Genomic DNA, 17,054 nt, shown 5'->3' with positions numbered 1-17,054 from the left:
CGATGGTGGGAGTCTTTACCGGTGGTGACAGTTCTATGGTCAGGTGGGAGGGCTTGTGTCGTTACCACATGCTGGGCACTCTGCTCGGGCCTTGCTATTCATCATCTCATTATTTCTTATCACCACCCGAGGACATGGGAAAATAAAACCCTGACAATTTAAGTAACTTACCCTAAATTACTTAAATTGACCAAGTGGTTAGTGGCAGAGATAGATTTGAGTCAGGGTCTTTCTTTCCCGGATTCTGTCCTTTTAACCACTCCAGTAACTCACCTCCTCGCGTCCTTTGAGGTCATTATGTCACGCATCCTCCTGTGTGGCTTTAGTCCTATCTCATTTTCACTCAAAACTAGGTTCATGGCTCCAAGTTCCAAGTTTACTGGTTTTGGGAATTCTCACACATATTGAACATTTTCTTTTAATGTTGCCATTATGTGGCTCATAAGTTTTTGCTTCCTTTCTTTCAATAAATAGCACATTGTCAGTGCTTACCCTTGTTTGCCACATAGACTTTATAGTTGTTGTTTTAAAGGCCTTACATTTCATTCAATGCATCTACCTCAGTCTCCCCAACTAGTCTGTGATGGGCATAACAGTGGTGCCCCCAAATATGTCCATGTCCCTAGAATCGGTGGACATCTTACCTTTCATGGCAAAAGGGACTTTGCAGATTGAAGAACCTTGAGATGGGACAGCTCTCCTGGATGATCCGTGGACCCGATCTAATCACAAGGGTCCTGGTAGGAGGGAAGTGGGAGGCTCAGAGAGAGAAGGAGAAGAGATGGTGGAGGCAGAGTTTGAGTGATGTGGGGCCAGGAGCCAAGGAAAGCCAGCTGCTTCTTGAAGCTGGAAAGGCAAGGAGACAGACCCTCCCTAGAGCCTTCTGAAGAGTGCAGCCAGCTGAGACCTTGACTTGAGCCCTGTGAGACGTGCACTAGACATCTGATGTCCAGAGCTATAAGGTATCACATCTGTGTTGTTGGAGCCTCGAAGTTGGTGGCCACTGATGTAACAGCCACAGGCCACTAATGCACAGCCCCTGCTTGTCTGGCCCTGGTGCTGTCCCTCCTCCCCACAGGGGTGAGGCCACTTCCCCGGAGCTGATGTTGATCCCATGTCATCGTGTTCTGGGCATTGTGTGCATTGTGCTGAGGGCTAGTTAGTTAGGTCAGTTGAACTTACCCAGTCCCTCTATAAAGGTGGCTCCCTTGTCACCCCCACTTCACAGCAAGGAGCCAAGGGATGCTGAGTGACTTGCCCAAAGTCACACATGTAGCTAGAGACTCTGGGACTGAGTGCGGTCTGATGCTAGTGACCATGTGGGCCTGGGGTGGGAGGTGGTGCCACTTTGGTGACGCTCACGAACAGTCATAAGCAGTGTGGTTTATCAGGCATTAACCCCAGGTCCCACCCCAGGGCCACCTACTTTACACACACGAGCCTCAGTGCCTCAGTGACAAGGCTGGGCAGGAGGTGTTCTTCTCTGCATTTTATGGCTAAAGAAACTCTGAGAAGATGAATAACTCATCTGCTGCATCTGAATTTGGGGCTAGGCTGGGCTGGACTGGGCTGCAGCCTGGGTTTCGCTGGCCCCCAAGCCGGTGCTGACTTTAGAGTTCTTGACATGATGCTGCCTGACTAGAGCCAGGAGATTTCCATCTTCATCAGCTTTATTGTCAGCTCATCATGACGTATTGACTCTGCACAGAAATCCATGAGATCTTTCAGGTCTTATATTTGCGCTTCATGGAAAGTAATCTGTGCACATCATCTGGGATGACTATCTCTGTCACTCGGTAATGGGCAGAGATGGAGGCACAACCACATGTATGGGGTGGGGCTGATGGGGGCTCTGTCGTCACCTAAGGACGAGGTGAGACATGAGCAGGCTTTGGATGGGTCAGTAGAGGCCCTTGAAATTCCTGCAAGCCATGTCCTGACCCCTTTGCTAACCTGCCAAACATAAAAATACTATAGCGTATCATTTGCTCCATAAAATGCTTTGTTATTTTAAAATGCTTTGAATTGAGTTATTTGAATTATATGTAAATTTTTAATGAATGCTTCTCATGAGTTGATGAAGACAGGACTCTAACTTAGGGAGGTGCTTCTTAAATCTCCTTTTTCTCATCACCAGCCCCAGCTGTTGGGGAACCATTCCTTGTAGGCTCTGGAAAAGTCACTTTCCCAAAAATACCTGCATTTGGAAGTCAGCATTGTTACCAGGACTGCAGAGACTGGGCCACACAAACTCTCCTTTTTACTCCACCTTCCTGTGTTTGTAGACATTCACGCATTAGCAACAGGTGCCCAGGTGGATCATAGTGCTGCTGAGTTGTGGATTCTATCCAGGGCTCCATGAGGAGTGCAGGGTAGGTTTGGTGGATCAGGAAATTCCACATTATCTATCCTTACGAAACTCATGGGTGGTGGGGCCGGAACAGGAATCCAGTTTCAAAATTCTTGGCCGCCTGCTGTGTGCCCTTGGACCTGATGATATCCTGGGCCATCGGGGTGGTAGGTGTCTCTGTGGGGGGCTCTCCACCGTGTCTCACTTATCCCTGCGGTATTATCACAAAATTATCCCCAGCTATTCCAAAGCAGCTTCAATCTCCGTGTCTAGGCCACGCATGGCTCCTGTAAGCACTGTTGTGTTAAGAGATTGGATGGAAGTTGGTCTTATGTTTCAACCTTTCTTAATTCTAGTGGTGTTGGGAACCTCTTAGATGTGATTTCCTCTCCTGCTGGGTGTAAACTCGGGATGAGGCAGAATGTGAGCAGTCCAAACTTGTTCAACTATTACTGAATCTAGGAACATAAACAACTGCGTGAAAGAAGGAATCTTGCAGCCTAATTGTAAACTAAAGAATAGTAAAATCAGGGAGCCTAAATCAGGGGATGGAATGAATGAGGGAAATGTTGTACAAGGTTTTATCATGGATCAGAATATACCAGATTCATCCTTGGCTGGTACAGTACCTAACTAGGTGACGTGGAACTTTATAGTAGAGTTAGAGATTCCATCTTATCCTTTCATATACTAAAAAGTAGCAATATTATCTCTTTTTGCCTAGGATTACGGGACAACCAGTACAGTACAAACGATCAAATTGCCTTTAAAAATCTTCAGTCTGATGTTACAGAGAAGAAATCTGACTTCACCGAGGTAACATATTTCTAACTTCTCGAGTAGTCGGCAAAATGCAGCCAACTATAAAACATGATCATTGGCCTACTTATGATGTGTTTGCATTTTATTTTGTTTAGTCAAAACTGAATTAAGGCAGCAGAGGATCTAACCATCAATGACTAAGACTTGTTACATTAAAGGATGCACTGTATATTTAATTATTTTATAATCTTCACCAACAATTTGTAAATTTACAGTATCGTAAGAGAGTACAGTGATTGAGTCTCAATTTTAAACCAAAATTAATCTGCCAGAGAGAGACAGAATGATGCCACGCAACATTTCGAAGGTAGAGAAGAGATAATTGGAAATCTAACAAGCTGGTATACATCGTTCTATCTGCAAAAAGCATCAGTTGTCTGAAATAGGGAGAAAATTAGAGGTCGTATTTATAAAATGAAATGTTTCTGATCCCAGAGAACAAAGCACTCTGTACAGGGTGGTTAATATTGCCAGTGTGTCACACACCAGGTTCTGGCTAATTGACTCATTGCATCTTTCCCACAATCCCGGGAGGGTGGTATTATTATTATACCCATTTTGCAGGTGAGAAAAGTAAAGCTCCAGTAGCTCCCTCCAGTAGTTGACTTGCCCTGAACCTCCCAGCTCATAAGCTGTCGGGCTCCAGAGCTTCTGTTCTTATCTTGCTCTAAAGGGCTGGCATAGAGGAAGGCCCAGTTAACAGATCTTAAAATGTGGACTTCCCTGCCTGAAAGAATCATCCAGGGTGTCGTCTTTCACAAATGGATAATCTGCCACCACCTTTTGTAATTCTTAGAGATTGTGGGATTAGAAGAGTCGATGTCTCATGACAGATTAAAGTGGCAAGGGTATCTGTAAAAAAAAAATCCTCCCCCAAAATGGTTGTCTTAGGTATTACCCTTTGATTTAGCTTTGCATTTCATGAAGCTCAGAGACCCAGGCCTGAACTTCCACACGATGGAGAAAGGATGCTAATCTGGGTGTGAGATCTAGTCATCAGTACTTAAAATACTTGCATCAGGCCCTTTCTGTGTGGAAGCACCAAGCTCACTCTCTGAAGATATAAAGATGCCCGGCTGTGACTCATCTGTTTCTGGGGAGCAGGAGAGGAATGTCAGGTTGCAGGGAAGGAAATGAGCAGGAGGAACAGTGGATCCTTGAGAACCACCCTTGGGAGGAGGTACCCAGTTAAGAAGGGCAGGATAATGATGAAGTTGATTGCTACTCTTTTTATTTTTTTTAAGATTTTATTTATTTATTTGAGCGAGAGAGAGAGCATGCGAGAGCGAGCACAGGGAAAGGGAGAAGCAGACTCTCTGCTCAGCAGGGAGCCCGCACGGGGCTCCATCCCAGGACCCCGGGATCATGATCCCAGCTGAAGGCAGACGCTTAACGACTGAGCCACCCAGGTGCTCTGATTGCTGCTCTTTTTAAGAAAGATACCAGCTGAAGATCTTTCCCACCTGTTTTTCACACTGAGCTGGCAAATTCCAGCATTTTCCTGTTGATGTTAAAATTAATCAGTTTGATTATTAGTGATAAAGATCTTTGGGGCCACGTAGCTGGGTCTCTAGAAAACACACACATACACACACACACTGTCATTTTCTGTGACTGAACTCCCAGAAATCACACCTTCTAAACATCTGCTTTGGAATGATCTGGACTATCTACTTTGATCGGATCAGTAGTATGACTTTCAAATTTCCCTCCTAACTTTGAGCTTTTAAAGCTTGTCCCTGTGTGTTTGTTATAAGGATGCTGTAAGATGATGAAACACTCCGAATGGATGCCCTTCCTTTGTAACTGCCATAAATCTCCACCTCTCCTCTGGAGCCAGTGGAAGATTGATCACTTTTCCTTTCAAAATTCGTTGAAGCTGTAGAAATGATATGCAGGCACTTCTTCAACCAAGTGATTATTTAAAAGGAATGAAATATGGAACAGAGTTTTCATCTTTGAAAAAACAATGTTTAAATTTTCCTGATCACAAAAGTAATGGCAGTTCCATGTAGACACTTAGGAAAATATAGGAATATATAAGGAAAAAATATTTATATATATTTCGTTCCCTTATTTTTCCTATGCAATTTTTTTACGTAAAACTATAATGTATATCAACTTTTATAGCTCTCTTTTATTACATAACATTCCATCACAAGCAATTTCCCATGGCATTTAAATTCTTTGTAATCTTTATTTTTAATTTCTACAGAATACGATGCAGTTGTGCCTGCTGTGATTTACTTACCCGATCCCCTTTTAAAATACATTTGGATTCTTTCCAGCTTTTCACTGTTATACATGACACTGTACCGAGTCCTTTGGTTTCTTGTAAGTGCATGAAAAGACAAAAGTTTCAGGACGGAGATGGAGAAAACCTCCAGTTCTTCCATTTGTCTCAAAACAGTCTTTCCCTAGCGCTACATACCAGAGTGAACTCCTACATTCAAAAATACTCTTGCATGCATGATGAAATGCCACAAGGTTGACAGATTGCTCAGTGGTGATGATGCTGGGTGGACTAAAAAGGGGAGGGGGCTGTAGAGAGTATCTGTGCAGACATGGGGCCAAGGCATCCATCTGGCAAACATAGTTGTAGGCTGCAGAGCGACCGTGGAAAAGGGAAGACTGGTCAAGTGGAGAAAAATATAGATTTCAAAGCCACAGGTTGGATTAGATGCTTATCCTTTGGAGAAATAAATTGCTACAGAAATGGAAACATTCTCATCCCAATGGCTCAGGATCTGATTTCTCTGACCATCCGCCGCTTATCTCTTTCTTCCTTTGATTTATGAAATGGTGCCTTTATAGTAATATGCCTTAAGGCATAAATATAAAGTTAAAAACAGTCAATAAAATGCATAAAACTAGGAAAGCAGTTACCAGCCCCACACAATCATGTTTGAAACATTTAAAAGAAATCAATATCTCAAAAGCAGCATTTATGAGAAAGAAAATGTACACAGGTGAGTGTTCTATGAGGATGGTCAGGAAATGGGTGATTTATTGCCAAAGCAAGACATGAAATCCCACTATTCGTTTGACCTTCCTCTGACCTTGAATGTTCTACTTTAAATGCAAGATTATTTTCTTTTCAAATCAAATCTTCCATCAGTTAATCTTATTTTAGATAAAAGATACTCTTTTTCTTTCTTTTAAAGATTTATTTATTTATTTGAGAGAGAGAATGAGATAGAGAGAACATGAGAGGGGGGAGGGTCAGAGGGAGAAGCAGACTCCCTGCCGAGCAGGGAGCCCGAGGCGGGACTCGATCCCGGGACTCCAGGATCATGACCTGAGCCCAAGGCAGTCGCTTAACCAACTGAGCCACCCAGGCGCCCGATACTCTTTTTTTTTTTTCAAAGCCATGTTCAGTTAACACAATATAAAGAACAGATGGAGAGGCATCTTGAAATAGCTTCATTGGGAAAGATATTTGATGTGAAAGATGTGATCACTTTTTTAAAAAGTTTCCCTGTTTTAAAATTAGTGGGCCAAGTTAGGAACATCAGATAGCTCCTCTGTCTCATCTCTTTCTTGGCTTCCCAGCCCCGGAAGAAGAGCTGGACACAAAGTGCTATATTGTAGTCTGTCATGGACCATCTACCCCACTCCAGTTGAATGTGTGGAAGTCCTAATTCCTAGTACCTCAGAGTGTGACTGTGTTTGGAGACAGAATCTTTAAAGAGGTAATTTAGGTTAAATGAGGTCATCAGGGTGGGCCTTATCAATATGACCAATGCCCTTACAAGAGGAGGACGTTAGGGCACAGTCACACACTGAAGAAAGGAAATGTGAAGACTGTAACAGAATAAAATTTCTGTTTTTAAGCCACCCAGACTGTAGTGCTTTGTGTGGCAGCCCAGAGTTTTAAGAGGTTGGACTTTAATGATTTAATGGATCTTAATGAGAAAATAAGATCTGATAAATAGAACTTCCCATACAAGGGTGGGATTAGTGTTTTGACGAGCAAGGAGTACAGTGTTTCCTTTTTAATTTCTCTCAGTCTATCAGTTGGGGCTTTTGTCAAAGCTGAGTGTAAATACCTCAGAAGAAACCACAGTAAAATTTAACCAATAATCCCAGTCTTGATAATTTGATTCTCTGCTTGGTGTTCTCTCCCCTTTGTTAACTCCATGGGGCCAAGAAGTTTCCTCAGTTTCCTGTAGTAGGAGCTCAAAAGATCTGTCTGATGTTCATGAATAAATGGGTTGATCATGACTCTATGTTAGGATGACAGAACTTTCATCTAGAAAGGTTTCATTCATTCTACATTCACATCGACAAAATTTCAATGTATTGGGTATGTAATAGGTTATTTTCATTTGTGTAATTCAAATTAACCCAAATACATTCATTATAAATACTCCTTCACTCATCCAGAGGTTTGAGTCCATCAGACATCCTCTGATTTCTGTTAAATCACAGAAAAAGTCATACCCTGCAGTGACGTATCATGTTCATATTTTGAGAGGTACTTTCACGTCCTCCATTGTTTCTGATCTCCAAAACTTCCTGGTAAGGTAGAGAAGGCAAAGAGACTTTTCTTTGGGACTGGGCTTCGATCAGCCTCTCTCCCTTCAGGAACAGTGTCACCCTGACATACCAGGTGATTTCCCAGCTTCAGAATTGAGTTCAAATTCATTTCATTCATTGTTGCTCTTCCTTCATCCATTTGCATTTGATGGACTCAAAGTCAGTTACACCTGCCAGGCCCAAGGTAATGAGATGGTGGGTGATTCTCTCTCCCATCCTTCTGGGCCTCTAGGGCCTCCTACATTGGTACCCACAACCCCCAGTGTAACCCCAGGCCGTCCCTCCAGCGTGTGCTCAGGAGGGACCCCAGGAGGTCTGATTCTGGCCTGGCATTCCTTCTTCCGTATCTGCGCAGATCACCTGGCAGCTGGTTAAAAACACAGCTGCTTGGCCTTATCCCCAGAGCTCCTGATTCACCTTAGGTCTAGAGAGGAGGAGGGAAGCATCCAGAAATTGGCATTTTTAACCCTCCCCACACTGGGTGTTTTTTATGCCAGTGGTCACTGGCCCAAACTTTGGGAAACATTGCTATAAAGTATAAAATAAAACCAACACAGCACACTTTCCAAGATGAATATTTGCTTTTTCTTTCAGAGACCTGTGCCAAAGGAGTTCCTACCAGGTATGATTATGCACCTGGTAGGATGCACAGGCATAATTTTATCAGAACTAAATCTAACTAGGGAGGGACTACGTACCAAGTCAAACTGCCTGGGGTAGGTGCTAGGCATATCTCACTGTTCTTGTATGTAAACCCCAGCCGTGGAGAGCGACGCGTAGAAAGGAGAGCGAGGTGCCTCAGAAGCATCAGGTGGTGCTTCTCAACATCACCTGCCTGCTGCAGTCACATTGGAAATGAAAAAAGAGGATGCCTGGCCCCACCTCCAGGGATTCTGATGCTGTTGTTCGGGGCTGAGGCTTCCACAAGCTCCCAGGTGGTTATGTGTTAATGACACGTGCTGAAGAGAAGACTCCACCTTGAAAGAGGTTTCAAGCAGAGCCTGGAGCTCGCTAGCCATCCAGGAAAAGGTAGCCAGTGATATTTAGATTTTTTAAAAGATGAAGTTTAAGACGACTCTGCTTCTTCTTCACCTGTCTCTGGTTCAGTCTTTTGAATTTGCAACTTCCCATGTAGCTTTAAAATCTAACCACGTGTCAGGTTATGGGGATTGTGATGAAAAACAGGGGGAAAAAAAAAAAGAAAAACTGAGAAGCTGACCACCTTCCGGTGGCTAACAGTCAGAATGCCACGAGCCTTGGGTGTTAAGATCCTATGGGCCGGCCCTCCTGTCAGAAGTCCAGGTGGAGGAAAGCATTATGTTAGTGGCATAAATGAGTGTTAATCCTGCTCTGAAGAAAAGAAAATTTTGTGCTTTCTTATCACATCTAAGGAAAAGAGAACAATTGTCTCCTCAAACACAAGCCCTTCCTCTCCTTCAAAAGACCAGCAGTTGTTCGAGCTTTTCAGAGTGTGTTCCCTGGATCACCTACATCAGAATCACCGGGATGCTGGTTAAAATGCAGATGATGGGGCCCCACCCACAGGCCTACAGAATCTGAAACTCTGGAGCCTGGGGAGCCTGCAGTTGTGAACATTCCAGGTGATTCTCAGGCCCCTTACAGCTTGAGAATTGTTGCTTCCTTGCCGAGCACCAGTGAAGCCTCCAGGCTCCTCGTGAAGGCTATACTCCTGGTGGGAGTTGAGTGGTTACCGGATTCTTTTGGGCCCTGTGCTGTTGCAGGCAAGGGTTTGTTTTAAGTAGAATACTGAGCATCAAAATGGGGGCCTACGACCCTGTGAGCATTGACTATTCAGTCATCCGTGTCGTTTTCTGCAATGTTTTACACATACACATATTAAAAACAAAACCAGGACTGAAGAGATTCTTCCTCCTGGTGTTGACCCGGTTAGATGCTTTATTAAAAATCTCAGCACGTTGTTTTGGACACACTAGCAGTTTACTGTTAGGACACAGATCTGCTGATAAGGAAACGTGGAACACCTTGATCCCTCTCCTGGACAGTGACTGTGCCTATGCCCCTGAGCACTGAAACCCAGACGAACCACCACTGTCCTGTCCAACACCTCTGCTTTCTGATATGTGATTCTCATGGTCGCTGTGTTAGTCTAGGTAACTGTCCAGCTTGGGTGTTTGATCACTTGTGTTCCCTTGTCTGGGATTTGACCCCCACCATGGCAAGCATGGGGAGCCACTGAATCCCAGTGTGAATCAGCAAAGTTAGAGGATTGTGTTAGAGGGTTGGGGATGCAGACAGAGAGGCCTCCCGGCCCCCCAGGAGTGCTAACTCATTTCCCATATAAACCCGTGCCCCAGGTCCCAGCCCTGTTCCAGAACTCCGTCTACCCTCCCCGCTTGAGCCTGTGAACATGTCTTCAGGTGCTCCTGGGCCTAATGGAGGTGATTATTGCAATTTGATGATCCCCATCGACACAAACATCATTAAATAAACTAAGAATAGACACCCAGCAGAGAAAACCAATTCCCCGATCAGAAGAATGATTCCAGAATATATAACCGTTTCACAGACGGATCTGGGTCTGCTGCCCTTCCGAGCACGCAGAGGTGGGGCCAGGTGTGGGGTAGAAGGCCTTGGCCGGGAACAGGATTCTGGGATGTCCTCTTGGCTCTTGAAAGGGAGTTGACCGCCTGCGTTACAATAGGCTGTTTGAATAATTGTCATCTTTTTCCCATTTGCAGGAGACTCTGGCATCGCACAGCACAAAAATGATTTCATCCCTCGTCATTTCACAGCTGATGGATGAGAGTAAATCAAAGGCAAACCAGGCCGCGCCGCCCGCGCCCTGCGCGCCGGCTCTGCACGCCGCGCCTACGGCCAGGCCGTCGCGGGTGAACCGCAGCGGGGTCTCCATCAGCCGGGCATTCGCCCTCCTTCCCGGCAGGCTGGGCGTTCAGACGCCGGCGGCCCAGGAGCCAGGACCTGACACGGAGCTGCCGTCCAACGAGGAGAAGCCGTGCAGCGGCCCCCAAAGGGGCTTTGCGTCCATCACCATCACGGCCAGGCGCGTGGGCCCCGCAGCCGGCACCCTGGCGGGAGGCCGTGGGGGGCCCGCGGTGCCGAGTGCCGGGCCCAGGGCGCTCTGTCAGGGACGCCTCTGCTCCGGCTGGGGGTGCCGAGCGCCTGCACCGAGTGCCGGGCCCAGGGCGCTCTGCTCAGGGACGCCTCTGCTCCGGCTGGGGGTGCCGAGCGCCGTGGGCACCAGGGACCGTTCACCTGCGCGGATTGCTCCAGAAACTGCTCTGTGATGAGGCTGAAGGTGCCCGAGACGGACCCCCGGCTGTGCGAGACTCACGAGTACTGCGTCACGGATGTGGACAACCGAGAGGACAGTTTTCCTCTGGGCGCCGCGCGGTCGGGAAAGGGGCCGCTGGTGTTCAGCTCCTGCGTCCATGTCAGGGTGTCTCAGCAGTGCCCCAATTCCATTTACTATCTAGACCGGTCCCTCTCCGTCCCCATTGAGCAGCCTCCGCTTGCTGGCCCTAAAATGCACAGGTCGGTCCTGTCGCTCAACCTAAACTGCAGTTCACACGGATTGACACCAGATGGAGTAGACGGCACAGCTAATGGAGGGCCAATGAGCAGTGCTTTGAAGCAGGAGCTCACGGAAGGAAACGAGAACCTCCTAGGCCCCAGCTGGAACCCGGGTTTGCAAGGAAGTTTCTTGAAGGAAAACCCGTCCTTGGAGCAGGTGCATCTGGGGCCCTGCACCTGTCCTTGGAGGGGCTCCCGTCTGTTGGAAAAGCAAGCATTCTCGGGTGTGGGAGTTCAGCAGGTCACAGTAAGAAAAGGGAGAGAGGACTATACCACTCGGCACACCGGGGGTGGTGGCAGCCAACTGTCCATCCACATTCCTGGCTGGAGTTACACAGCAGGTGAGTGACACACTCATCCTCCGGAGGTGGGGCCGCCAGGTACAGATCCCCACCCCTCAGGTAATCTGTGCAAGTCCCCTGCCAAGGTGGGCAGTGGGTTTCTTCTACATGACTTCCCTTATTTCAAGAAGTGGTTCTCAGAAGCATCGTTTTATCTGCTCTGCTCTGAGTTGGCAATTGGTAGCTCAGTGTTGATGTCTGCCTTAGGTTTTCACAGATACTGTTATCTGATTCTCAGGGAGCTTCCCTCAAAGTTTTGTTTCCAGCAATAGCTCCAGACCCTGTAATGTCATGAGCAGGAAACTATAGCCTGCAGATGAAGTTATTTTAGGCCCATATCGCTCCAAAGCAGGGAGAAGAGGAAAAAGTGTTGTCCACGCCCAGAGGTTTTGTATCTCTGGGCTGAACATCTGGGTATCTGGAAGGGTCCACAGTCCTGCTCTTCTTTCCTTTTGAATCCGGCAGTTTGTATTTATGGATTGCTCTTAGAAATAATCGTCTATAATGGAGAGTGTGTGTGTGGGAGGGGGGGGATTAGTAATTATGGGACATTTTCAACAAGATGCAAATTGGGGACTCTCCAAACTGCAAAAGCAGCAGTTTTCTGGGGCAACTTGGCTAGAATTTGCTATTTCTGCCATTGCCACGGTTCCCAGATGTCAGCAGCCCTGGGCACCCTTTACCTTTCTTAGGAGATCAGGAAGAGGAAAACAGGCTTTAGCCTGACACCAGAGTTCTCTCTCTGCATAAACTTCCAATTTTCAGTTTTACTTTCCAGGAGAGACTCTGATTTATAAATTAGTGACTTTCCATTTGGGGGAAATATTTAAAGATAATAGCAGTAAAATTGGAAATGCAGCATACATACAATAATTTTATAGTGTAATTTTTGTCCATTAAGGATTTATTAATAAAAATGACTGTAAAACATTTTAAGCTATAATGTGTGTAGAAATGGTGAATGATGTAATTAATTTTAACAAGTGTGTATATATTGAATGCGCAGAGATTTCTAAGGCAATTTGACATGGCTTTCAGGTTGATTAGACCATCAAAATGCCTCTGAGTCTTACAAGCTTTATTGCAAAAAGGAAGAAGTAAGTCCTTATCAGTGTTGCAAAGATGGACCTCAATTTAGTATTTTTAAGAAGTTGCTCAAGTCAACTACTTCCTCCTCCTTGTAGGTGAAGATTCCAGAAACATACAACCTACGTTGTTGTATGTCTGCCACCCCCACCAAGGCACATCTTTGTCTTTATGTTGTGTCGCATGGTGTGAAATAATCATTTGGATTTATGGCACTTCCACCAAAGGATGTTTAAAAATCACTAGAGCCGGGTCCCCAAGGTTGATTTCAGAGGAGAGGAACATGAGCAGAGAAAATCCCCCACCCCACCCTAACTTATTTTGGCTTCGGTGCAGAGAAGATACTTGACTTTGACTTTGTGGAATGACTCCTCGGGTAACTGATGTTCTTAGGCAGAGTATTGAATTAATTCTACTTCCCATGGGCCGACTTCCCTCAGAATAACTCCAGATGCCAAGGATTCCATGTGGAGGATTTGAGTGGCTGTGAATCATGTGGCCTCATTCTACCATTTGAGGAAAGATATTCACAGAGGCCAGCTCACCTTTTTGAGAGTTGCCGACCTATTATTTTCTTGTGCAGTGAAGGTGGACAAGCCACCCTACTTCTCAGAGCCTGTTTCTTCATCTAGGTGGCTAGAGAAGAGGTGTGTTTGGTGTTCTTGAAAGTCCCCTCTAGCTTGAAAAAAAATCTCTGTTCTATTTGCCTGAGGTGAATCTGTGAGGGAGAGTGTCCATGTGACTCTGGGTCCCTCAGTCATCCTGCTCAAAAACCACAGAAGCTTGAACTCACCATTTTGGGCACACACCTCAGATGTGTTCGTAGACACACTCACTCACACAACCCTTCCCGGACTTTCATACTCTCTCACTCAGAAACTCATTTGCAATGGGATGTATTCCTTCCCAGGTGACCAGAAAGCCCTTCTTGTCCACGCTACTGAATTCTTGCCTGAGATTTATAAGCACGACTCATAGGCTCTAACTAACACAGTCTGTCCTGGGCTAACCTACACAGTGCTCTGAGGGTGGCTCAGTTGGTTAAGCATCTGCTTTCAGCTCAGGTCATGATCCCAGGGTCCTGGGATGGATTCCAGCATCGGGCTCCCTGCTCAGCGAGGAGCCTGCTTCTCCCTCTCCCTCTGCTGTTCCCCCTGCTTGTGCTCTCTTTCTCTCTCTGTCAAATAAATAAAATCTTCAAAAAAAATTAAAAATTTAAAAAACTCTGAGGAGCTGTTCGTGTTTCCTCTCTGGAACTGGGATCTCGTCAGAGGCATTCTTGACAGCCTCCTGTGGTCACACATGCTATTAGCAGTCTTCCTGTTTCATCGTTACTGAATCTGATTCTTTTCATCTGAAGGATCCCCAAATCCTGCGTGAGCAGCATCCTCTCTAGCCACCTTGTGGACATTCAGCCACAAGGGAGGTGCAGTCCGGAAGATTCTACAAACAGAGGCAAGGCAGTTTCAGTTCCAGTCGTTAGGTCACCCGACAGGAAGTCCTACACATTGTGTTCGAGAATGAGCCTCCAGGACAGACACGCAGAAAAGGTTACTAAGATTAGGGAAGATGGGAGACTTGCAAACATTTGGTGCAGTATAGATAGGCCATGTCTATCGGGGCGTCGTAGTCCAACTGACACACAGAGACCTGTTCTCTTTCTAGACGCTGAAGAATTGCTTTCTGTTTTGCCCTTCTCCTCAGTCCCCGTATGTCCACTCTTTGTATTTCCACGGGTTGGTATGCCTCCTGCCAGCACCCGCAAATGGGCACTGCTCAGCTCCCTGCCCTGCTCTGAGGAAGGGTCACAGCATCTTTAGCGCTCATCCTACCAATGACCACAGCATACACCGCGCAGATCCTAGATGCCAGGCCCTGGCTGACATCAGTTGTGTCCATCACTTGGAATCCTTCAGACCATTCTGTAAACACAGCATCATTATCCCTATTTTGCAGCTAAGACAAATGAGGCTGAAGATGAAATGATTTGCCTGAGTCCGCATGGCCATTCAGTGCTGAAGGCTGTACCCTCTCAGTGACGGTCCTAAGCAGAGCTGTTTGACTGGTGGGGACTCTCTCAGTGGTGGGCCCCGTCTCCACTCTCACCACAGTGGGGATGTTTGAAGACCACTCGTGGACATATAGAGTGATATTAGTGTCTGGTGGCCGGAATCTATTAGGAGACTGGGTTACACAGTTAATTTCCAATTAAATGTAATATGCCACGTCATTTGGTAGTTAGAATCTATTGGCTCAGACAATCCTTCCCAGACTGAAATCCCATTCTTTGTGGTGTTCTCTGGGACTATACAATATTGATTTGAGTAGTTCTCTCTTCGCTGGGTGTTGCATGCCTAAAACAGTATTGACTTTGATACGTTACTTACTGTCAGTTTCATTTTGCATCTGTGGCCTGGATCTGAAGCTTTCCCCTGTTCCAGGACATCCATGGAAGTTCATTTAGATGCTTTTGGAGAAGAGACTTATGAATGCACTTTTTTGATTTGCCCCAAGCATTGATGTTCTGTGGTAGGCTCTCTGTCTCAGTATGCTACAGCCAGTGCTCAGGCTCCTGGTGGCCTTGGTCTGAGAAGTCCCCAGTGGAGCTTAGCATCACTAGTGAACAAAGATGGGGATGGCTGGAGAGGATTCACTGGAGAGGAATGACCGGATTCCTGCTGGATCACGGAGTGTCTACTGTGTCTACCAGTGTTCTGATGCTATGATCTAATACATGTTTAGTGAGGCAGGTTTATGTCATGAAGAAAGTACTTCCATCACTCAAGGGAAAATGACAGACTATATGCATACATGTCAAGCCTCCCAGAGAAATCTGCATTAGGCTCTGCTCCTTCAGTCCCATGAGAACTTCTTACTAGAGGAGCCAGAAGACATTTGAGGAGCCCTTATTTTACAAATATGATTTTTCTTTAATGATCTAAAACTGGGGTCTATAAGGTTTTTTGGGTAAAGGGCCAGATGGTTTCCATAGCAACTGCTCAACTCAAGCAGCCACAGACAATGCATAAATAAATGAGTGTGGACATGTTCTAATAAAACTTTATTTGCAAAAACAGGCAGTGGACCAATTTGGCCTACTGGCTGAAATTTGCTGACTCTGAATCATTCGTCCTCCAAAACAAACTTTACCCTGTTTGCCAATCATGCATGTTGGATTCTCTGGAAACCCACCTCTGAGGGGGAGGTTAACGGGCATTTATTAGAGAGCGATCTTGGCATCGTGGATGGGAAGGGGGAAAGAAAGTAGGAATGGGCAGAGGGAGAAGTCACTCTGTGGTGCAGGCAGGGGTTAGCAAGAATTTTTTGAGGGCGAGGCTTTTAAATTGATTCTTGAAGCATAAGTGGAGAGGCCATTGTGTGCCAAAGCTTTGAGTCTTGGCACTTGGGAGTGGCTGAGAAGGTCAGTGCACCTGTCACGTAGTAAGTTGTGCCACGAGGCTGGAGAGGTGAGCTCGGGCCATGGTCATGGTCATGGCTAGGGGCTTAGAGACCAGAATAAGGATTTAAAATGTTATCCCAAGTGTAAACGAGATGCTAGGATGTAATGTATGCTTTAAGAAGATCGTCTTGCTTCTCAGAGGGTAAGAGACAGAAACAGGTGAGGCCATTGCTGTGGAGGGCCGTACTGGAGGCTGTGGGGTAGGAGAAGTCTGACAGCGGAATTCCCAAGCCTCGAGTACCGGTGAGCTTGGGAGGAGGGAGCCAAACACGTGGCAAGGTGGACTCCAGATTTCTGACTTAAGCATCTAGAGGAGTCGCTGTTGTTTTTGTGTATAGACTATTTCTTAAAGCAGTTTTAGGTTCACAGCAAATTTGAGAGAAAGTTACAGAGATTTCCCACATATCCCACGTCCCACACATGCACAACCTCCCCTACTGTCGACATCCCCACCTGAGGGGTACATTTGTCACAGTCGGTGAACCTACATCGATATGTTATAATCACACAAAGTCTGTAGTTTACGTTAGGGTTCACTCTTGGTGCTGTACATTCTATGGGTTGGGACAAATGTATAATGACATGTATCCACCGTTCTAGTATCAGAGAGAATAGTTTCACTGCTCAAAAAATCCTCTGTGCTCTGCCTATTCATCTCTCCCTCCCACTAAGCCCTGTCAACCACTGATCATTTTACTGTCTCCATAGTTTTGCCATTTTTGGAATGTCCTATAGTTGGAACCATACAGTACGTGGTCTTTTCAGATTGGCTCTTTCCACTTAGCAATATGCATTTAAGATTCCTCTGTGTCTTTTCATGACTTGATAGCTCATTTGTTTTTAGCACTGAATAATACTCTATTGTCTGGATGGACCACGGTTT

The 17,054-nt window shown here is 45.9% G+C and overlaps 1 protein-coding gene across 1 annotated transcript in view; it reads left to right on the top strand.

Moving 5' to 3' along the window:
- C15H10orf90 (chromosome 15 C10orf90 homolog) overlaps positions 1–17,054 on the top strand; it is a 275,568-nt gene that overhangs the window by 186,628 nt on the left and 71,886 nt on the right. The window contains exons 5-7 of the mRNA XM_035724343.1: positions 3,075–3,166; positions 10,432–10,808; positions 10,871–11,625. Coding sequence (XP_035580236.1) covers positions 3,075–3,166; positions 10,432–10,808; positions 10,871–11,625 — 1,224 coding nt within the window. The remainder of the gene's footprint in view (positions 1–3,074; positions 3,167–10,431; positions 10,809–10,870; positions 11,626–17,054) is intronic.

Source organism: Zalophus californianus, chromosome 15, assembly GCF_009762305.2.
Source record: "Zalophus californianus isolate mZalCal1 chromosome 15, mZalCal1.pri.v2, whole genome shotgun sequence".
Taxonomy (NCBI): domain Eukaryota; kingdom Metazoa; phylum Chordata; class Mammalia; order Carnivora; family Otariidae; genus Zalophus; species Zalophus californianus.
Note: the sequence above shows the minus strand (reverse complement) of the source record. Positions and strands in the feature narration are given on the sequence as shown.